At 35.9% G+C, this 21,320-nt stretch overlaps 1 protein-coding gene across 24 annotated transcripts in view; it reads right to left on the reverse strand.

The window, feature by feature from the left end:
• Window positions 1–1,108: 1,108 nt before the first annotated feature.
• elna (elastin a) overlaps window positions 1,109–21,320 on the reverse strand; it is a 78,138-nt gene continuing 57,926 nt past the window's right edge. For 13 of the 24 annotated variants that reach the window (XM_053652275.1, XM_053652270.1, XM_053652278.1 and 10 more), the window contains 24 exons: window positions 20,866–20,925; window positions 20,687–20,719; window positions 20,445–20,540; window positions 20,287–20,319; window positions 20,063–20,113; window positions 18,967–19,035; window positions 18,550–18,582; window positions 18,318–18,398; window positions 17,911–17,943; window positions 17,719–17,799; window positions 17,356–17,388; window positions 17,080–17,205; window positions 16,951–16,992; window positions 14,923–14,964; window positions 13,674–13,688; window positions 13,470–13,505; window positions 13,372–13,395; window positions 12,949–13,017; window positions 11,975–12,040; window positions 11,495–11,527; window positions 10,450–10,497; window positions 5,426–5,458; window positions 5,116–5,169; window positions 1,109–3,081 (listed from right to left, as the gene is read on the reverse strand). In XM_053652275.1, coding sequence (XP_053508250.1) covers window positions 3,035–3,081; window positions 5,116–5,169; window positions 5,426–5,458; window positions 10,450–10,497; window positions 11,495–11,527; window positions 11,975–12,040; window positions 12,949–13,017; window positions 13,372–13,395; window positions 13,470–13,505; window positions 13,674–13,688; window positions 14,923–14,964; window positions 16,951–16,992; window positions 17,080–17,205; window positions 17,356–17,388; window positions 17,719–17,799; window positions 17,911–17,943; window positions 18,318–18,398; window positions 18,550–18,582; window positions 18,967–19,035; window positions 20,063–20,113; window positions 20,287–20,319; window positions 20,445–20,540; window positions 20,687–20,719; window positions 20,866–20,925 — 1,238 coding nt within the window. In that variant the 3' untranslated portion in view covers window positions 1,109–3,034. The remainder of the gene's footprint in view (window positions 3,082–5,115; window positions 5,170–5,425; window positions 5,459–10,449; window positions 10,498–11,494; window positions 11,528–11,974; window positions 12,041–12,948; window positions 13,018–13,371; window positions 13,396–13,469; window positions 13,506–13,673; window positions 13,689–14,922; window positions 14,965–16,950; window positions 16,993–17,079; window positions 17,206–17,355; window positions 17,389–17,718; window positions 17,800–17,910; window positions 17,944–18,317; window positions 18,399–18,549; window positions 18,583–18,966; window positions 19,036–20,062; window positions 20,114–20,286; window positions 20,320–20,444; window positions 20,541–20,686; window positions 20,720–20,865; window positions 20,926–21,320) is intronic. The other 11 variants (XM_053652274.1, XM_053652273.1, XM_053652271.1 and 8 more) reach the window with 8 other exon arrangements.

The following is a 21,320-nucleotide window of genomic DNA, read 5'->3' on the forward strand; positions in this document are numbered from 1 at the left end:
ACTGAATTCAAGGACGCGTTTCAGAGAGGTGTAAATGAAATGTGGAAAAATAAATCAAGGGAATGTTAAATTAAATGATATAGTATAAATAATGAATGAAGAAAAGCTGAAATGCAACAAAGAGTTGTGATGCAGTGACAGTGTGCTCAACTAGGCAACAACGTTCTCTTCTGTTACTGTACATGACGTGTTAGTATGTCTCAGTACTTGCGTACTCTTTTGCTACACACTCAAATGTATGTTTGAGTTTGTATGCTTCAACAAACCTTTTCTTCACAAAAAATAATATACTTTTAGTGCATAGTGTAAGTAAATGAATTGAGATGCCCCTGTTGAAAAAAACAATAGAAACCCTCCTAGAAGTTGTAATGGTTTTAATGGTTATAATATGTATTGTATTAGTTTTAATGGAAAAACTAATACATGCCTACTATTGGTGGCATGTTATTTGGTTGTTATTGGTTCTGCAGCAAGTATTATCTCTGTCTTTTTTCTTTCTTTTGGGGTTTTTTTGTTGTCGCCTCAGAACTCCATTGTCCCCGGTTTGATCCTGAGTTTGGGTTCCTGTTTGTATGGATTTTCATATATTGTTATTATATATATATATATATATATATATATCCGGATTGGCTATAATAAATGTACCCTATGTGTCAATTTACCCCATCGAGGTACTGGGACAGGCCCCGGATCCGATTTATCCAACATCCGCATCCAATTTATAATGAACTCATATTTAAATGTACTCTGTCAAAAACTGTTACTTTAATGCTGTTTAATTAAAAGCTAAATTAACATAGCAGGCATGTAAAAATGAGAATAACTCTAAAGATCAACTCTACCTCTTTTGTGGAGTCAAATCAACTCTTTTGCTGATTGACTGCCAACACTAAAAATAAAGTAGCATGAATGCCAGGGTGCTCTAACATACTAAATAATATCCACAGTACTAGTGGACAGTTTTGACATACTATTTAGCATGCATACAGTATTGTGCATTTCTGAATGTTGCCCATGTCTTGTTAAAGCAAACCTTACATATTGCTTCTTATGAATACTGTGTTATTATGAATATAAAATACATTACAGTAAAATAATGCATGACCACTTTTCTTTTCCATTTCAGAACGGTTTATTTAATTTTCACTAAAGCAGTAAAAAGGCCCAGATTTCCTGGAACAAGTCAAATGTGCGCCGTGGGAAAAAGTGCAATAGCCCCACCCCTTTATTTAAATTAGATGGAAATGCCACGGCACATTAGACATATATGACCACAGACAGGTCAAATACAGCACCAGGTAAGAAAAAACACATTTTGAATGAAGATGAAACAGTACATGTTACCAATGACATGAAATATTAATCATTAAGAAGAACTAATTTAATATTAGATGGGTAATACACTGGCTAATGACGCTTATTAAGAGAAGCTTAGTCAATTAAACAAAATTTAGACACACACCAGGGATTATCACAGATACACATACAAACACACACACACACACACACACACACACACACACACACACACACACACACACACACACTTTAACTTTCAGACACACAGCTCACATATTTTAAAAATCTTATACAGTATTACAGATTTCCACAGTGACTAAAATGCATAAGCTACTAAAAGCAAAACAAAACAGAAAACAATATTTTGTTATCATGTGTACAAACTCGGTAATAATGTCAAGGTCAAGTTCACATGGTGCAAACGAAACAGCAACAAAGCAGATTAACCTGCAGTTACATGAGCCATCATACTGTATGCATATGATATATAATAGCTAATTCTTTTAATATAAAGGGGTTAAACGTCTGTAGATCAAGTGATGGAAGCACCAACTCCGCATGTTTAAGGAATGTTAGAAGCGTCATTTGTTTCAGGTACAAAACTAGTCTATTGTAAAATCAGCACTATTATTTCTCTTTTAGTAAATTGCCTTTTTGTTAATTGATAACAATGCATATGTTTTCCACTTTTCATCTTAGCAACATAATCTTATGAAGTCAGCTCATCATATATAACACAATTAGCAAGAATGGATACAGTGGAGCTTATCAGATGCCACGAAACACTTTTAAACAGTTTTCATCACTTTTCGGATGCCACTAGGTCCTTTGCAGAACTGTTTCATAGCTGAGATAAAGTATGCACAATACAGCCTCAATCATATCCACCATGGTTCACAACTGCTGATGTTTTTGTACCCAGAATTCATTAAGATTTTGACCTGTGTTTAGATCAGGACTCTGATTTACTGTAAACAATATAGAGGAAATACGAGGATACATGTCCCCAGAGTCACATTCTGTAGGATTCTTCATGACCACTGGATGGAATTATGATTGAAATAGTTTCACAATCCTAAAGCCAATAGAAGAATATCCAGTATTATTTTGAAAAGTTTGGAACGACCTATCAGGAGTATAAAAAAAATACTACCACTGGCATGTTGTTAGAATATTTCTGACTTGTTTGGAGCACAGGGGTCTCCACAGAGGTACTTGATAAACCATTTTTTCAAATTTAGGCACAAAAGGCCATCACCTATAAATATGAACAAACACGAATAAAGTGCATTAGATATCTAATGCAAAATTATAAACCAATTCTGCTACACAAGGTCTGTCAACCATTGCCACCACTATCAGAAAGGAAATCTCATGGCTTCTGTCTTTCAAAATCTTGAGAAAAAAAGAAAAGAAATGAGTGCCTCAAGGTCTACAATGACAAATTATGAACCTGTTTATTAGTTACTTGATCTGGTGTCCCTATCTATAAAAAAAGAAACATCAGCAACATATTGGAATGCGTCACATGAACAGCTGGAATGTTCACCCGCTTTCCTTAGCTTCTCTTTGGGTTTGTAAAAAAACAAAAAAACAAACAAACAAAAAAACAAAAACAAAAACAAAAAACATATTTTTGTACATGATAGGATTGTTTTTGCATATCAAATGTACATTCTAGATCATGCAGTAGCACCATTGTTTCTTGAGGTCATTTCATGTCCCAAGAGAGTTTTTACTTTCTCCTCCTGCCACAGTATTTGCCTTGGCACCCTGCGCCACCTGGGAAAAACACCACAATGGGAAAACTGTCAGGGGCACACTCAAAGACACAATGAGGTTCTTTTTCTTTGCTCAGCTATTTTACATCATCTCATGTTTTAGCTAGATAATGTTCCCTATTTCATGTTCTAATAATGCTAAAATGCATGATAATACTCAGTTATCAGACTTCCTGGATCAGCATGGCTCTAAATAATGCCAATGAAGAAGAGATACTCCTTCTAGAGTTACATGTCACCACCCAGGCTGCGCTTAGACAAGGGAGTCCATGTCTTTAATTAGTGGCAGATGGACAGTTGGTTTGAGGATCAGATCACCGTCCTGTCTGTGAGGCATGTACTGGGCACAGCAAGAATGATCTGCAGGATTACTTTAACTGAAAGCTGCAAGGTCAGTTAAGAAAGTTGAGTGATATAACATAAGGCAGGAATTCTGGACTTAAACACATGGTCACTTTCCACCAACATGGTAGGCATGGTAGGCAAGATTATCAACAGAGCATGTAGTTTCCTAACTGTTTGTGCTGAAGTGATCACTAGCAAAAAGGCAGTATTAGGCTGTGCATGGGATACAGCAGATTCCATATAATGTCCTCAATGATCTTGTGTTTAAGGGTGTTTCCTGGACTGCTAGGATGCATTACTCAGGTGATGATTAAGTCCTAGGGTCTAGACCCACTGACACATCCAAATCTCTCCATCCAGTGGTGACAGCAGGTCAGGTTGGGGAGTAATCTGCCATGGTAGCAAAAAAACAGTAGTGGAATCCAAGGTCTTGCCAAATATAGAAGCCAGAAGCAGTACTCTGCAGCCGAGTGGGGGAAGGGGAAGAATCAGTGGGAGAAGACCAAACATGTAACTAATCTCAAGGCCAGTTATTGTCCAGCACATCCTGTCCCAGCTGGATGGCCAGCTCTGACAGGGAGAACCATAATCAGCAATGTGCATCTTGCCAAATCTTTCCCTGATCTGGGTTACCATTTCTGGTTGCAGACACCAGAAACCACTGGGTGTGCTGTGAATCCTCCCCTGGACACTGCACCTGCTGCACCATTGTACAGTCCCAGCATATGAGTGGATCTGTGGATGGGGCCCAGCTGAAGAGATTCCATGCAAGGTGGAGGGGAGCCACTCCATTTAATACTGCCCTGATGGTCCATATAACTGACTGTCACAACATTGTCTAAGTGAGCCAACACATGACAACATCTCTGAACTGGTAAGAAGAACTTGATGGGTACATGGATATCTTTAGTGGCAGATGGACATTTGGTCTAAGGATTAGATGGTCACCATCTTGTCTTTGGGGTCCCTGCAACATTGTCATCAAGACTCACTGATCTGATACAGTCTCCGTCCAATGAGAGATGGTTTTGGCTGCAAAGTATCCCATTCCCAGCCCTTGCCTTTTAAGAGAGTACTTTGTGGTGTGGGAAGGAGTTAAGGGCCCACCTCATTTGGTGGATGTTGCACTCAGATGCCTCCCAAGGGTCTGAGGGCATAACTCCCTGCCTAAAGTTTGTGTGAACCAGATGTGACCCTTGACATTGGGACACAGAACTGGTTTGAGGGGATCTAAAGGTTCTATGTGAACAGTCCCTTTGGTCTTGTTGTCTTTGTGATCCCAAAACCTGAGCCTGCCTATCCAGAAACTTAGCTGCTAGCTTGGATTAATACAGAATATAGAAACTAACTTACTGCTAGTTTATGTCTGTATTCATCTCTTGGGCACCACAGCCCTGGTCATAGTGTTTTATCTGTTGAGACCACAACTGACATGACACAATCTTCAATGGCAGGCATATGGCTATACCCAACTTGCTTGTGATGCATCACATCAGTGAGGTCAAGCCTGTCAGCATGTGTGCATACACACAAGGCAGTATCCAGGTGATTCTCACTAGTTACTATCCATCTACATGGTTAGGAAGGGTGAAAGAAAATTTGTTTTCACCTTTCCATGTTGAAAATTTGTTTCATTTGAACATGCCAAATGTTTTAGTCATTAATAGGAATAATAACTTGGGTAATGTACCTCTGTAGCCTCCACCCAGGAATCCCTGAAGGGTTCCATATTTGGCAGCTTTAGCTTAAAAAAAGGAAAGAATATTTAAATTAATGGTTTAATTAAAATTGCCTGAAGCTTTTTAATTGATGTTTACTTCAATGATGGTACAAATTCGGTTTTACAGTACATACTCAATTCAACCAGCTTATCCAAGAAATAAATCTGCTGTACATCTATTTTTGGAGTTTGCTCATTTGATTATATCTTGAGATACTTCTCACTCACTGTAAAGCTACACACACACAACATGTTGCTAGCAAAGTAAGATGTGACTTACCTTGTTGAGGTGTCAGCCCGGGCCCATATCCTCCTAAACACAAAGAAACAGTACTATATTTAATATATTACTGGTAGGGAACAAAACATACATTAGCAGTACTCAATATATGACAGTGCTAATATCAGAATTTCACCAAACTAGAACACAAACCTAAATCTTCATTTAGAGAGGCTACAAATCAAATCAACTGAATGAGGTTTCAAATGACCAGAATAGTCAAAGAATTGGCCATTTGGCATACACTCTCGCCCCGTCAATCACAGTAGACACTAGCCAGTCATGGGCATCTGTGAGCTCGTATACTCTATGTGGAAGATGGCAGATAGTGCTTTCCTCCAACTGTGTTACGCTGCCTGATGCAGCCTGAGCAGCAGTTTGAAAAGTTGCGTTGGCTGGCATAATGTAAGATTGTACTTTCTGTATGCTTGATTTCTACCTCCTGTATCCAGCTCGTTTAAAAAGCTACACTGGTTAGAATAGCATTGTTATGCAAAAGGGTGCCACAACCATGTTGAAGTAGCACAGTTACAGCCTTACAGCTTTACTGCTTTATGCTTTATGGCATTCATATTTAAATGCCAACTATCACACCAAAACACTGCAGTGGCTACAAGCTAATTACACAGAAGCTGACCTTTTACAACACTGGAGGTGAACATCTATACTGCTAGGTGTAGACTGGTGAAAGTTGCTGTTATTTAATAGTCCAGCCATTGCAGTCTAACTCATCTATCATAGTCTATCATAGCGAATCTGATTCTTCCCATTACTTTCATCTCTTTAAAAAAATCACAAGGTAGTACTCACCGAAATTACTTTGTATATTATGGCACTACAACTTGTATAGACAAAATGCTGAAAAATTTTAGTTTGATGCATTTCGATCATGGTCACTCAGGCACAAAGAAGCCAAGTGAGCAGGAAAGAAGTCACTTCCGTTTTAGTTTTGGCACCCACTCTAATCCCACCAGAATACTTTGACAGCAAAGGACATTCAGAAATCCTTTAACTGGAACAACTATCATAGTTTTTTCTTTTGCAGTTGAAAATAAATGTATTTACCACAGAAACTACTGGAAAATAAAAAAACTATTCATATAAATCAGCTGACAGAGAAGTGTTTATTAATCTCTTGTTAAGGTTCTTAGTGCTAAACAGTGCGTTAACTCTACACTAAAAGTCAACAGCAACTCTGCAGAGAGTTAAGAAGTAGAGGAGGATCCGTTTCTGTTTATGGATATGATCAAGAATATACAATATGTGAAGAAACAAAAAGCTCAGAGAACATTGCTGAGTCAGAAAGCACATGAGAACAATAGACAACTGCTTGTATAATATCAGACCAGTGTGAGGTTTCACAGTCTGCGATTATGACTGCCATGGTGCAAATTCATTTTGCATGATATTTGCACCAGGGCCTGGTATGATTTTACATAGCAAAGAGCAAACGTCTATCAAACTCCCAGACAATTCAGCTATTAATAGGTTGAGGCACATGTTTCCACCATCAGCATCTTCATGCAGGTAAGTGCTTCAGTGAAGTAATAAGTAATAGTATAAGTAATAGAAAATGTAAAGCATATGTTTATAAAAAACAAAAAAAGTGTCCCAGCACCCATACAGTATAACCGTATGTGGAAAAGTATAAGATCAGGAATTCTTAAAGTTTCTAAATAGGTTTGTTATGGTGGATATAATATTAACTTCTATGCCAATTACACATTGAGCCAATATACTTGAGAAAGATATGGGACTTATTTTTGCTTTTTACACTGGAACAGTGAAACATATTATTGAGCACAATATATATATTTTTTATTTTATCATTGCTATATTGCTTGCTGGTAAGTTGTTGGCACGTCAGTGTTCCTAAAAAATGAAAGCCCAACATTGCGAACAGAAAGAGAAAGAAGCTGAGAGGCTATTGCTATTCCACAAGTATGTAGACCAAGTATCTCTCCTCCAGCTCTTACACACAATCCTCTGCAGCAGATTTAATTTGAATTTAATATCTAAACTGTTCAGGTCAACATGACTAAAGAAATAGTCCATCAAAATATATATATAAAATCTATACAACTTTACCAAAATATAAGCAATCAGCAGATAGGTGTTTTATGCTTGACATTTCCTTGTTTAGTTTTGTACTAATGCTACAAGGCTAATATTGCTAACAACTAAGTCTCATGTCACCCAAAATAATTTCCATGGAAACATGCCAAAACCATATGAAACATTTTCTTTCTTTCTTTCTTTTAATACAATTTTATTGTTAAGAACTATATATGTTATTATAACAACTAAATTCTGCATGAGAATAGGTCTCCAGTAGCTCGATTAAATGTACTTACTGTGCACGTTAAATTATTGCATTACATACCCTTCAGGTGGTATCACCCTATGGTTGATACCAGGGTACAGCTTACACTCTCTCTCTTTTCTCTCTCAGTTTCTTTCTCTTACTGTGTGCTGTAAAACCGAGCCAATGTCAGGCTTTCTGTCATTACCTGTCATCTTGCAATACTGCCACAGTCCCAGTCCTACTCCGGAACAAGGGTAAATGCACTCAGTTTCAAATATATACCAAAGGATTGTGAGAGAGAACTATCACACATAACTGATGAATATCTAAGAATATCTGCCTACCAAATTATGTGATATATATATATATATATATATTTATATATAAGTCAATATTATGAAAACAATTTTGTTCTTTGTTAGAAAAAAGTCATGGATGGTTGTAGGATTCAGGATATAGTAAACAGTATGTACACCACATCCTCTTTTGAGGATTTCTAATAATGTAGAATGATCCGGGATTTAGTTTTACTTGTTCTTCAAATAGTGAAAGCTAAGTGATGTTACAAGTGTCTACACACAGTATTACCATTCATTTCATGTACTACTGGACAATGTTTTGAACCGGCATGCAGAATTACTTGTGCGTACTACAGTACATAGCATCTGTTGTCTTCATAGAGCAATGAGACCTACATAAGCCCTTCATGACACCTAACCTGAACCCACAAAATTTTATTTATAAAAGCTTATTCCAAAAAATTCCATTAGTAAAAACGCCTGAGTCAAGTGACATAAGTGTTGTGTCATAAAACCCTGTTACCTAATGAAAGGAAATTCTCTTATATGATGTACTCTCTTATATTATGAACTGCTATCAAATACCTATAATGAATGTGTTCATTTAATTACCTTGTATATATTTAATTACCTTGTATATATTTAATTACCTCTTTAAATAAGCTGATCAACTGCCATCCTTCTTATAGCTGGCACATGTATTTTCTGTGCCTTGAAAAGACTTATTTTCATAGTGTGCTGTGTGTTTTGTTTTGTCTATCTGGCTGGCACCTGCACCAGTAGAAACCGTCCACGCACTACCGTTATCAATGTGTACAATGTGTATAAATACTTCTGTTTTGAATGAATCAACCGAAAGTCTTTGTGAACATTCATATGTGTCAGTGTGTGTGTTCATTCGGACTCTCCAGGCGCCTGAACTCTGCAGTAAACCACACTTTCTAGCTCACAGCAGCACAGAACTAAAAGTTAATAGTTAATAAGTGTAGAATAGGCTGAAAGGGCTGACGGAGATCTGGAAGACACAATCTGAGATTTGGAGATTCCTGAGATACATGGAAATCTAACACCTAATGAAGGTAATTATGGTTGAATATTTTAAGCAGCATTTAATTACAATTCCTGGATGAGTTTCTTTTAACAACAATGAAGAATGCTCACTTAAGAAGTACAAAAACACGCACAATGAGTTTATATATTCAATATTAATTAAACTATGTTTTGGAGACCCTAGCAAAGATATGCTGCTCTGTGCACAGTGTGTAATATGCATGGCTTATGTGGAATGGAAGTGGCTCTATAATAAAAACATATTTTTTTTGTGAATTTCAGGCCAGTTTGTATAGAAATATGGTTAAAAAAAGGGGGAAAAAAGACTGTATTTTGGAGTTACGTAGGTGCTTAGGTCAGGCAAACCACTGACAATAGACAAAAAAAAAAAAACAACAACAATCATCGTGCACCTCTTATTTGCATCTGTATTTGTATCTGTTTAGAAGACCTTATCTCCTTATTCTGAATAAAGTATTTAGTTACATTTCTACTGTATGTGGTTTGCCTTATCTCCTTAACCACAATGTTCCCTTTCTAACATACCAAAAGCTTAAATTATCGCATTCCATCTTCTGCTGTATTGTGTGTCTTTGAAAAAGATTTTGTAAGTTCTCACTAATGAGTCGCTGTTTAGAGAACACATTAGTGCAAAGTTGAACAATTGATCACTCTTTTCAGAGCCTCTATAAAATGTTTTGCCTTCAGGAACAAGCTCAAGACATTATAAACTCTGATACTGTTCATTTGAACCTAATATTCATCATAGAGTTTTTCTCTACACTATGACCTGCATGGTCAAATGCTCATCTAGATGAAGTCACCCTGTCATGAGTCAGGCTATAGAGTCTTCCTTTAATTTGTTGATAAATGAGGCTATTCTCCTTTCAGCACACTGTGTTGTCATTGATCTATGGCATATGGTTCCAACTCTTCCAAGAAAATTACATTCTAAAGGTCATGTGTAGCTTTTCCAGTGCCAGAAAACTTTTTGACTGTTACAAAGTGCTTACACTTCAGACTCCATAATTGGTAAATAATTGTTCCATAAATGTTAAATAATCATGTTCTTACAGAAAGCTTCACCATATCAACAATTATACTTGTTTTTTTTTTTTTTTACTACATTCATTGTTAGACTTGAATAAGTACATTAATATGAACCTGTGATTTGCCTTGCACCAGGACCTACTGTCAGTGCTGCTGTTAAGGGTAATTAATTTACTCCTTCTGACCAATCAGATTCAAGAATTCAACAGCACTGCAGTATAACTTCTAATAATAATCACTGTGTTGTCACTTATTGTATAATATAACATCTTTACATTCATATATGTAAAGTACCAACAAAATACTGCTTATTTTCTTACCTGGATAAGCCTGTGGATAGCCTCCATAAGTTCCTGGAGCGACGGCACCTGTTAAAAGGAAATATTTATATAGCAAAATACTGCAGCATTGCATCTGCATACTCTAGAGGGCTATGACAAAGATATGAAATATGAGGATATGAAATGGAGTATATTTCAAATCTAATAACATACTCTCAGTATATAACATGTTTATGTGGAGAGAGAGGAATCTAGGAATGGGATTATTGTAGTGTGAGTGCTAGACATGCTCATTGTGAAAAAGGAAAATGGGTCATTTAACCATTTATAGTTACATTTAATGTTGTGAAACATCTGCAAAACAAGTTAGTTCCTCCTGGCATAAACAGTCACTCACTCATCAGTCTTTTCTGGCCACTCTCTTGAAGTTAATAAGACAAAAGACACAGCTTGCCATGCTAGCTTGAAACCAGAAAGTGTCATGAAGACTCTCATGGCGGAAAACTTACTGATACAAAGCATTGACACTGGTGTCTCCTTCTATAAACTTCTACAAATGGCCATCTTCTTACAGAAGACCAATTGTAATTACATCCAGAGACTTAATTTAGTGACTTGTACTTTGTCATGAATGAAATAAATATTAGTTAATATCAACAAATACATCTGAACAACTTTCTAAACATTGCTATTGGTGTATTAATGCTGAGGTTGGTGAATGTTAACTAATAATAATAAATAATAATAATAATGTTAGTTTGCTACATTTTTTGCTAAGCTTTACTTTAAGTTGAATCTTTGCTACATCATACTACAATCTACAACACACTGGTCTTCACTCTTAAAATAACATCAGCTTTATTAATGTAACTATTTTTACATTCCTTTGGGCTTAAAGGCAAGTGTTTGTTTTGAAAGGGGTGGACCAGATGACAAATTTAAACTACAACATTCTGAGTACCTTTCAGCACATATTTATTTAATACATTGAACTTCAGTCTCCAGCTCCGTATATTGCGTTATGTGAAGATGGAATGTATATGCACTGATGACAAGTGTTTGCTGAAAAGATGCCTTTTCTCACCTTGTTGATATCCAGTGGCCAATGAGCCATAGCCTGAAGAGATTATAGAGAAGACTGTTAGGGCACTGGACCAGATTTCAACAGTATGAAGAAAGTGTTTCGGTAAGGGTCCACACTAAAAGTATTCATTTCCTCACCAGAGATCTTTCATCACCACATAAGATCTGACTGCACATAAACTGCTGCTTAATTTAGCAAAGACCGTTAGGAACTAAGTTTCAAACAGTAAAGGCCTTCCACAGGGAGTTATTATCAGACATTTCCTCCTTCTCTTTTTATCTTCTGACTTACAGTTTACAAGCAGCTCTAACTAGATCTAGTGCAGAATTACCATACTGATGTTAACATCACTGCCTAAATGTTTTCTAGGGTCTGCATAGAATATCATAGTTTTGGTGGCACAGTAGGTCTGGATATTTGATTCCTGAGTTTAATCATGATTGAACATAGTCTAAAAATCTTAGTGAGATGTTGATGTACCTGGTTTGGCTGGTTTAACACCAGCTCCACCTGGTCCAAGGCCAATACCAGTAGGATATCTCACACCTGAAACAGAACCATCAAATGATGACTCAATTTTTTTTTAAATATTAGACATAAAACTTACACATACATGTACCCTTAAAGTAGTAGGAACTGTTATGAGTCTGACAAAAAAACAAACAAACAAAAAAATCAGGTAGTGTCAGGTAGAGTAACACAGAACCTGGGCAGATCTTACAACATATTAAATACACAAAGCAATTACCAAGGTAATAATGATTAGGTCAGGGAATTGGGAAAAAACTAAAATCTGTTCATATAATTAAAACTAGCACTGATGACATTTCCTGGATAATTATCATGTCTGTGTTGTTGAAATTCTTAGGATGATTTCCTGATATTACACAGACATATAAGCAGATGTAAGGGACATGTTCCTCTCGCCTTTTTTCAACTGTAAAACCTAACAGATTGTACAAAATGGTAATATCAAAGACATTTTTCCTCATTTTAGGTTTAGAGCAGTGCAGATATTTTGCAACCACAAAGATAACAACATATTACTTATTTATAAGTTTAGAGATCTAGCTCTTACAAGTTTTGCAGTGAAATTGAGCCAGCTAGTTAGAAGCTTAGCTGGCAGACACTAATTCTGTTGATTTTGCAGAAACCTTTTGATGCTTTTACTTATGAGAATTAAAAAAGAAGGCCAGATCAACAGATTGAACAGATAAAACAGTACACACGCAGCTAGTTACAGAGACCTGTTTCCTGTGTATATATGCTGATATAAAACAGCATAATGGTTCCTAATTATGTACGTGCACCTCAATGGAAAAGTGCTACTGTATAAGGGTAAACTCTGAATTTGACCATTTTACACATGCAGTTCAGGACACAGCCCACTTTATTGATCTTTCTCTTTCAACCTTTGTACATTTTTAAATGAAAGAGCATGCTTCTTATTATACCTGGTGCTGTAATTGGCTTTGCTCCTGGAAGAACTCCGGTTCCTAGTGTAGCGCCGCCGCCATAAGGACCTGAGGAGAAAAAAAAACGTTATTTAACAATTCTGCCCTGTTTGGGTCAAAATGACCCACAATTTTTTTTTTTTTAACCAAAATAAAACATTTCTCAAACATTTACATTTGTAGGCCATTTTTGACCATACATTTACAAAATGGATAAACCTGACTGGCTTTTGTAAACAGACAATATAAAATCTATATTGCTATTACTTGAGCAGAGCATAATATGCATTTTTAAATACACTTTTAAACACCCTTTCTACCAAATCAAAAGAGGTACTCTGGGTAAATGAGAAAATTCATTGAAATCCATTCAATCATATGATCTTGATGTACCTTGAAATATAGTGTAAAATGAACACTCACCATAGCCACCATACGGGATTGGACCTGTGGAAATTAACAATGTCATGAATGTATGGGTTGAAAACTGGAAAATTTGTTATGAAAAGGAGAACACTTACCTGCACCACCAGTCTTTGGAGGTTTAATAAGAGTACCTGAAGAATTTTTGTTTTAGTTTAGGTGAAAAAAATAAAGGCATTAATGGGGCATTTAACGATATTGTAAAAAATTAAATTTTTTTAAAAAATAAAATAAAATAAAATAAAAATACAGTGACCTCTAGTGGACAGAAACATGCATATTGATCCTGTTGATGCACTTACCAGGCTGAACTCCAGCTGTTGAGAAGAAAACAACAACAACAACCGACAAACATTAATTTACAATAAAGAAAGTAAATAGAAAAGAAAAGTGGTTTTTTTTTTTTTTAAATCAATAGTCAAATGCCAGTGGGTGACTGTATACCTGGGCCATCTAAAAATGTCCCAGAAAAGCAGTGTATATTATTCTATACACTGACTGCACATGCAAAACAGTATTGAATTTGAGAAATATTACATTTAATACATAAACATAAACAAAACATTATAATAAAAAAAAACTAACAACTATTGGATTCTTCAATCTTATATCATATATAGATAGTATGGTGTACTTTTGTACAAAAAAAGCTAATCTTTTTAAGCTAAGAAATGCTGTAGTTCATGCAAATCTGTGTATCTATAGGATAAAATGTTAATTATTTTCAGCATTTTTTATTTCCGTTAGGTAAGTTTCTGTTTCGGTTAGGTTAGTTTAGGTTCTTTATTGTCCTGAGGCACAATAGTCTGCACAAATTAAGTACACACAGTTTTAAACATGCACATTATATACGAGCATACAGTATATAGCACCCATACAGGCCTGAATGAAGTGTACATTTGAATCTATAAATACAGTACATACAGATTACAGCTAATATGCCACTGTCTGTATCTGTGTTTTTTGAGTGCTCAAATGATTCATATTGGTATTTGTTTTCACATAACTTATCACAACATGTTTTCAATAAGTCCTCAACCAGATGTCATGTGGACCTTTCTAGCAAACATACTATCTTCTATCTAAGTAAGCAAGCTAACTAACTTTCAGAACAGCAATGGAAAGGATCTACTTGAACAAAAACATGATTCTGTGTTTCCCATCATATAAGAAAATTCCAGAAGTTACAAGAATGTGAATGAACTGACAATCTTGTGCATTATTCCCCCCCCCCCCCCTTTTTTTTTTTTTTTTTTGCTGTTTTCTATAAAACATGAGGCATTTCATTTTGGTAAACTGGACACACTATGTAAGATTCACAAACTGAGCACTCCCCCAAAATGAATTCTCACAGTCCTGTCACACAAAGTTTTGCCAAAGTATAAATTAAAAGCATGCAATGTCCATGTCAAGCAGAAGGTGCTGCATGATCTGCATGGTTAGTGGAAAATGGAAGACAAAAACTGAGATGTGTGGATGGAAGGGTTATTTTTCTAGAGGAAAAAAAAAGAACATTTATCACAAAGTTTCATGCCACATAGGTGATCTTACTGGGCTTAGGGGCCTTGCCAGTTTCAACACTAGTCGTCGGTCCTGCCAAGAAACAACAGGTTCCACCTTCAACCTTTGCAGTTTAAAGAAATGCAGCACAGAGGTGACCAGCTTCATAGCTGTTAACAAAATCAGCATTGGCAGCAGCCACTGGCACTGCCATAAAATAGTAGTGCTTTGGGGTGAATCAGCTACAAAGGGTCTTATTAGCCTTAATTTGGCTGGGCAGAAATAGCAAAATAGCAAAGGTTAGCAAGCTAGCATTTAAAGACCTCTGATAAGAGGTCAGTGGAGGAACAGGACACAATCACTTTCTTTTGCAAATAGCAATACTTGCAGCTGATGCCGATGTCTATGGACTCTCCAGGTCTCAGCAGCTGCTCTTAAGAGAATACCTACCTGAACTTTTTCTGGGTAAACACTCTCAGAATGAAAGGTACTAAACAGCACCATTCAGGGTGCAATACATATAACTGGGATTGTATCCTCAAGGGTAAGTCTTTTGTACCTCATGTATCTTTCACCTGGGAAAGTGAATGTATTATATAAAATATCAGGTACAAAATTGGACCAAAGGCACTGTTTTTGCACCATCATAATGTGTCTAACTGTAAACCTGTATTAGGGTCTGAATCCACTAACAAGAACTTGTTATTTGTCATCAAATATAAATCTTATCAGTTCTTACTTATTATTCAAAACAGTCTATGTGAACAATTTAAGGTTCTATCTGGTATTTAGTTAAAAAATGAGTTAACCACATACATCATCATCACTTATCATTTACAACGTTGTTGATGTAATTTTTTTTATTTCTAACTCACAGATAACACAGAACTTGGTTGTATAAGGTTGAACTCAGTATGCAGATGTCCTAAATATTCTCCATGGGAGTGTACAAAACAGGTCTTCTGTTCTAAATGGTTTTACAATGTATAAACATTTTGTAAGCTGTGTTTAAGTGGGTATTGTATGTTCTAATGCATTTTATTATTGTTCAATATTATTGTTCAATATTTAACAATGAAATTTCAAAGCGAACTATTTTGTTTAGGAACAGCTTCAGTTTTTAAATACATGAATATCTTGGATTTTAGATCTTAGAGAATATATTCAAAATGTAACTTTTTTGATAAAACTTGAAAAGCATAAGGGGCACAGCGGCTTAGTGTTTAGCACAATTGCCTCACACCTCCAAGGTTGAGGGTTCGATTCATGCCGCAGCCCTGTATGTGCGGAGTTTGCATGTTCTCCCCATGCTTCGGGGGTTTCCTCTGGGTACTCCAGTTTCTCCCCCAGTCCAAAGACATGCATTGTAAGCTGATTGGCATGTCCAAAAGTGTCAGTAGTGTCTGAATGGGTGTGTGAATGTGTATGTGATTGTGCTCTGTGACGGATTGGCACCCCATCCAGGGTGTCCCACTTGTGCCACATGCTCCCTGGGATAAGCTCCAGGTTCCCCATGACCCAGTAAGGATAAGCGGTACAGAAAATGGATGGATGGATGAAAAGCATATATGATCATAATGTGGTCTTAATAGGCTAAAAATATTTTTTTCTTTAGTAGTATATATATTTTTAATGTTTTTTTTTTTTTTTTTAAAGTTATTTAATGAGATTAAAAGATTACTTAGTAAGGTATGGTCAGAGGGAACCTTATAAAACCCAAACACTATTTGATCCTAAAGAATAGTTAAGTTCTATCTGTGTTTGACCATTGTTAAAAACATTTATGCTGTAATTGTCTCAGAATTTTGATAATGTAAATTTGACGTAAGCTTAAAGTATAGTTACTGTTCAGCTGTAAATACAGATTTCAGAACTTTTGGGTTTTGTAGCTGCCATTACTTTAATGTCCCATATGTCAAAACAGTTCTTCACCCATATAGAAGCTTATACAGCATTATCAAAAATACTTTAATATCTAAGAATTCAGAAATTTCAGCTATTCAGATATCATTCTGTCAGATTACAGAGCGGGAAAAAAAAACATAACTATGGACTGTTACAAAATGTTAAGGACCTTACCTGGACCAAGAGTTCCACCAGGGGGCAGAGTTGGGCTCTTTGCTTTACAAAAAGAACAGATATGATTAATAACAGAACAGTGCTGGATGGTGAATGTTTAATTAGTTGAGGCAAATGTATTATAGGTACCTGGTTTTACAGGCAAACCCGTGCCACCTGGAGAAATAAGTCCAGTTCCATCTGGCAAAACACCCACACCAGGTGTAGCTGCAGGTTCCACAATACCTGTTCCAGTAATGCCAGTGCTTGGTACACCTATGAGAAAGTACTAACTTTAACCATATGGCTTTTACAAAGATAATTTTGTTGCATAACAATGATTATGACATGGTGAAGCTTGAATCTTATAAGCTACAGTGTTAGTCACAAACTGGGCAGAGTGTCAGAGTGCATGTGTTGTCATACCAGGTTTAGGAGGTTTGACTCCACCAGGATATCCTGCAAATAGTAAAATGCACTTAATTCACTTGCATCCCCAAGTCAATGTGGATGCATGTATAAATTTGGTAACATTTACTTGAACCCTGTGTCATAAAAGGGATATAAATACATCATACAAAGTCATGAGTAGGTATGTAACAGAGACCTGTCACCTCAACTGTCATGAAATCTCTCATGATGTCTGAGATCATTGTTCATTCTGAACTTATTGCTCTGGTGGTAGGTGGTGGATTCATGTCTCTTGGATGAAAAATTAGAACTTGGTACCAGGTAGGATTTAGCAAGGACAAAATCACCATTGTTTGAAATGTCAGAATCCTCATTTACCTCCAGTTCCAGGCAACGGTACTCCTCCAGTCCCAGTTCCAGGCAATGGTGCTACTCCTGTTCCTAGTACAGTTCCCGTACCTCCAAGAGAGCATTGTTTTAGATTTTAGTTAGTAAAGTAAGGTTCCTAGTTTTGTCCAATATATCTTATTCTCTACTTTGGGGTATATAACAATGATAGTAAATTTGTACCATATTTAGGAGGCTTAACTCCACCAGGATATACTGTAAATAAATAAAAGGCAATAATAGTGCTTTAATCTCCTCAACTGATTGTTTTATTCATATAATATGTGACATTTTCCAGGTTAATTTGATGGCATGAAAAATTAATTTAGTTAAGTGTATCGCTGAAGGTTTTTAGTCCAAGTGATTGAAATGCCTAGTAGAAATAAATGAAAGCAACTGGGCTTGAGTTTTCTTGAGAAGATTTCACCAACACCAAGTACAAATTAGCATAACATCAAACATTATGGCAGCTGTCACAATTAACATACAAATAACACAATATCACTGCATGTACTATAAACAGTCATGGACACATAGAATATGACATTTTTAATAACCTTTATCTTATGGTTCAAGTAAAAGTCATTTACCTCCAGTTCCAATTCCAGTTCCTGTTCCAGGCAATGGTACTCCCCCTGCTCCTGGTACAGTCCCTGTACCTCCTACAACTCCTACAGAGGTTTTTAGGTTTTAGCTTTTATAGCTGTGATTACTAATTTTAAATGTCCAATACTATAGGTCTCATTCTTCACTTTTTGTCACTTATTATGAATAGTAAGATTATAAGAATATAAAATAGAACATAATTATAGCAAATCTTACCATATTTAGGAGGCTTAACTCCACCAGGATATGCTGTAAATAAATAAGGCCATGTTGTTTTTGTTGTTGTTGTTGTTGTTTTAATCACTTCACCTTTGTTCATATCATATGATGTATGTATGTTCCCTGGTAAATTGGATGTTATTATCATTCCATTTAGTTTGTTTTAACTGTGATTGCTTAAGCAGAAATAAATTAAAGCCACTGGGCTTGTGGTATCATCAATTTCATCCTATTAGTACGTTTTAACCTTTTAAAATGACCTGCATGACTCTTTATTTTTGCAATGGTACATGAGAAGTAATGGATAATAAATAAATAAATAAATAAATAAATAAATAAAAAGGTCCAGTGACTGTGACTTAATAGTAATGAACTATTTTTTTTTTAAATTTGGAATATTTTCAAAATAATTACTTCCGGCTCCTGTGGATGTTCCTGGGATTCCACCCGTTCCTCCAACAACTCCTTGCACCGTACCAGCCCCTAAAACAACCAGAGAGATCCACAAATAGCCAGCTATTAAAGTTATGTTTGTTAATTATATTTTATGTTCTTATACTCTATACATTGCTTTAGAGCTTTATGGGATTAAATATGAGGGGTGTTTAAAGGCCAATGTTAGTTTAAGGGTACATTAAATTAACTGTTTCAGGTATAAGATAAAATTATTAAAGATACACAGAGAGTGCACAGAAGTGGGTAAATGTTTGACATATTTAATTAACTAAATTCACCAATGTAAAGAATATAAAATGTAAAAGCATTATTTAATCTAGCAAAATTTCTAGTAATCACTGGATCATGTAAAGTTTTGGATATTTAAAACACAAAATCTCCTCAAAATAAATTTCAGTTTTAGTAGCAGATAGATACCCTGTATCACAGAGAGGTGATGATTAGATGATTTTTCTCTAGGTCATCTCAGTTATTGCAAAACAAATTTAGTTCCATGTTTTCTATTTGCCCAGTGCACCTCACCAAGAAACCTGAATGAGATCAGATCCAAATGTGGATTCAAATTTGGAGCCACGCTCCAAAATCAGGTGGAAAGCCTTCCCAGAATAGTGGAGGTTATTATAACAGCTAAGGGGGGATTACATCTGGAATGGGATGTTCAAAAAACACATATGAGTGTGATGGTCAGGTGTCCGCAGACTTTTGGTCATATAGTGTATTTATCTAAGTCTAGGTGAACATGTTTTACAGTGTGACATATGGTTAAAAATACAATCAAGTGATTATTTAAAACTGTACAATTGTGCAAGCATTTTGCTGGTCTTAAATGAAAATATTATATAATTAATCCGAAAATCAGATGAAAATCACAACCTCCAACCTCCTTTGTTGAGTTGGGCTCTGCATAGAACATTTATGGGTTCCACAAGAAGAACAAACTGAAGGATGTTTTTAGAGTGCCAGATTTAACCAAACTTTTCTAAGAGTTTATAGTTGGATTCTAACAGTTTATTTTCATATTGAACATGTTAGCATGAAAGATCATCATGTTTACCTCCAGGTTGCACAAATCCACCAGGAACTCCATAACCTGTGGCACCAGGACCTGAGCAATACAGTACAAGACCATCATGGTATCATTTTTTTTGCTTCATTTTCAGAGAGATTAAGCCTAGCCCCAACTGCAAGATCATGTTTGTAGGTGAATCACCCTTCAGAGATTGTAAATAACAAAACATATTTTGAAGCTTTGTTACGTGAATGCGTGAATATACATACCATATTTCAGTGCCTTAGCACCAGCAGGATATCCTAAACAACACAAAGTAAAACAAAACATTTACTGTGAGTTGGCTAAACTACTGTGAGCCTCCTTTTATTAATGTATATCTGTGTTTTTATTTATTATTTTTTATAAACTATAAAAGAAAATGCACCTCCTGGCACACCACCTGGCACACCACCTGGCACACCTCCTGGCACACCTCCTGGCACACCACCTGGAACACCACCTGGAACACCACCTGGAACACCTGTAAATGCAAAAAAATATTACCCAGTAAGCTTTGACACAAACATGTAAGACACCTTGAAATTTAAAGTTTTGTCTGGTTTGATGAGTTTAGAACATCAGGGCATATGTATAGTATATATTATAGATGCAACCAAATGTACATACGATATTTCAGTGCTTTAGCACCAGCAGGATATCCTGAACACAGTAAAACAACGCCTTTGTTTTACTACTATGGGTTTACTACACCTGCTGTGAGCCTCATTTTTTTAATGTACAGATGGGTTTTTATGTATTTATTTATTTATTACAAACTATAAAATAAAATGCATCACTTGGCACACCTCCTGGTACACCACCTGGCACACCACCTGGTACACCGCCTGGTACACCTCCTGGCACACCTGTCAATGAAAACATTTTTAAACTTATGACCCAATAAGCTTTGACACAAGAGTGTAACAACACTGTGACATTTAAAGTTTGGTGTTTGATTTAGAAAATCAGGGCATATTTATAGTATACATTAGCGATGTAACCAAACACAAAAACATTATTTGGAATGAAATGAATTGATAAATGTGTTCTAGACAGATGCATATAGGAATTGGTGGCACACTAAGAAACCTTCCTGTAAGAACATGCCCACTTCAGGTTAAAATATATAATCTATCTATCTATCTATCTATTGTATATATATATATATATATATATATATATATATATATATATATATATATATATATATATATGGAGCACTAAACAGATACAGATAGTGTTATTGCCTTACACCCCTGGT

Source organism: Ictalurus furcatus, chromosome 20, assembly GCF_023375685.1.
Source record: "Ictalurus furcatus strain D&B chromosome 20, Billie_1.0, whole genome shotgun sequence".
Taxonomy (NCBI): Eukaryota; Metazoa; Chordata; class Actinopteri; order Siluriformes; family Ictaluridae; genus Ictalurus; species Ictalurus furcatus.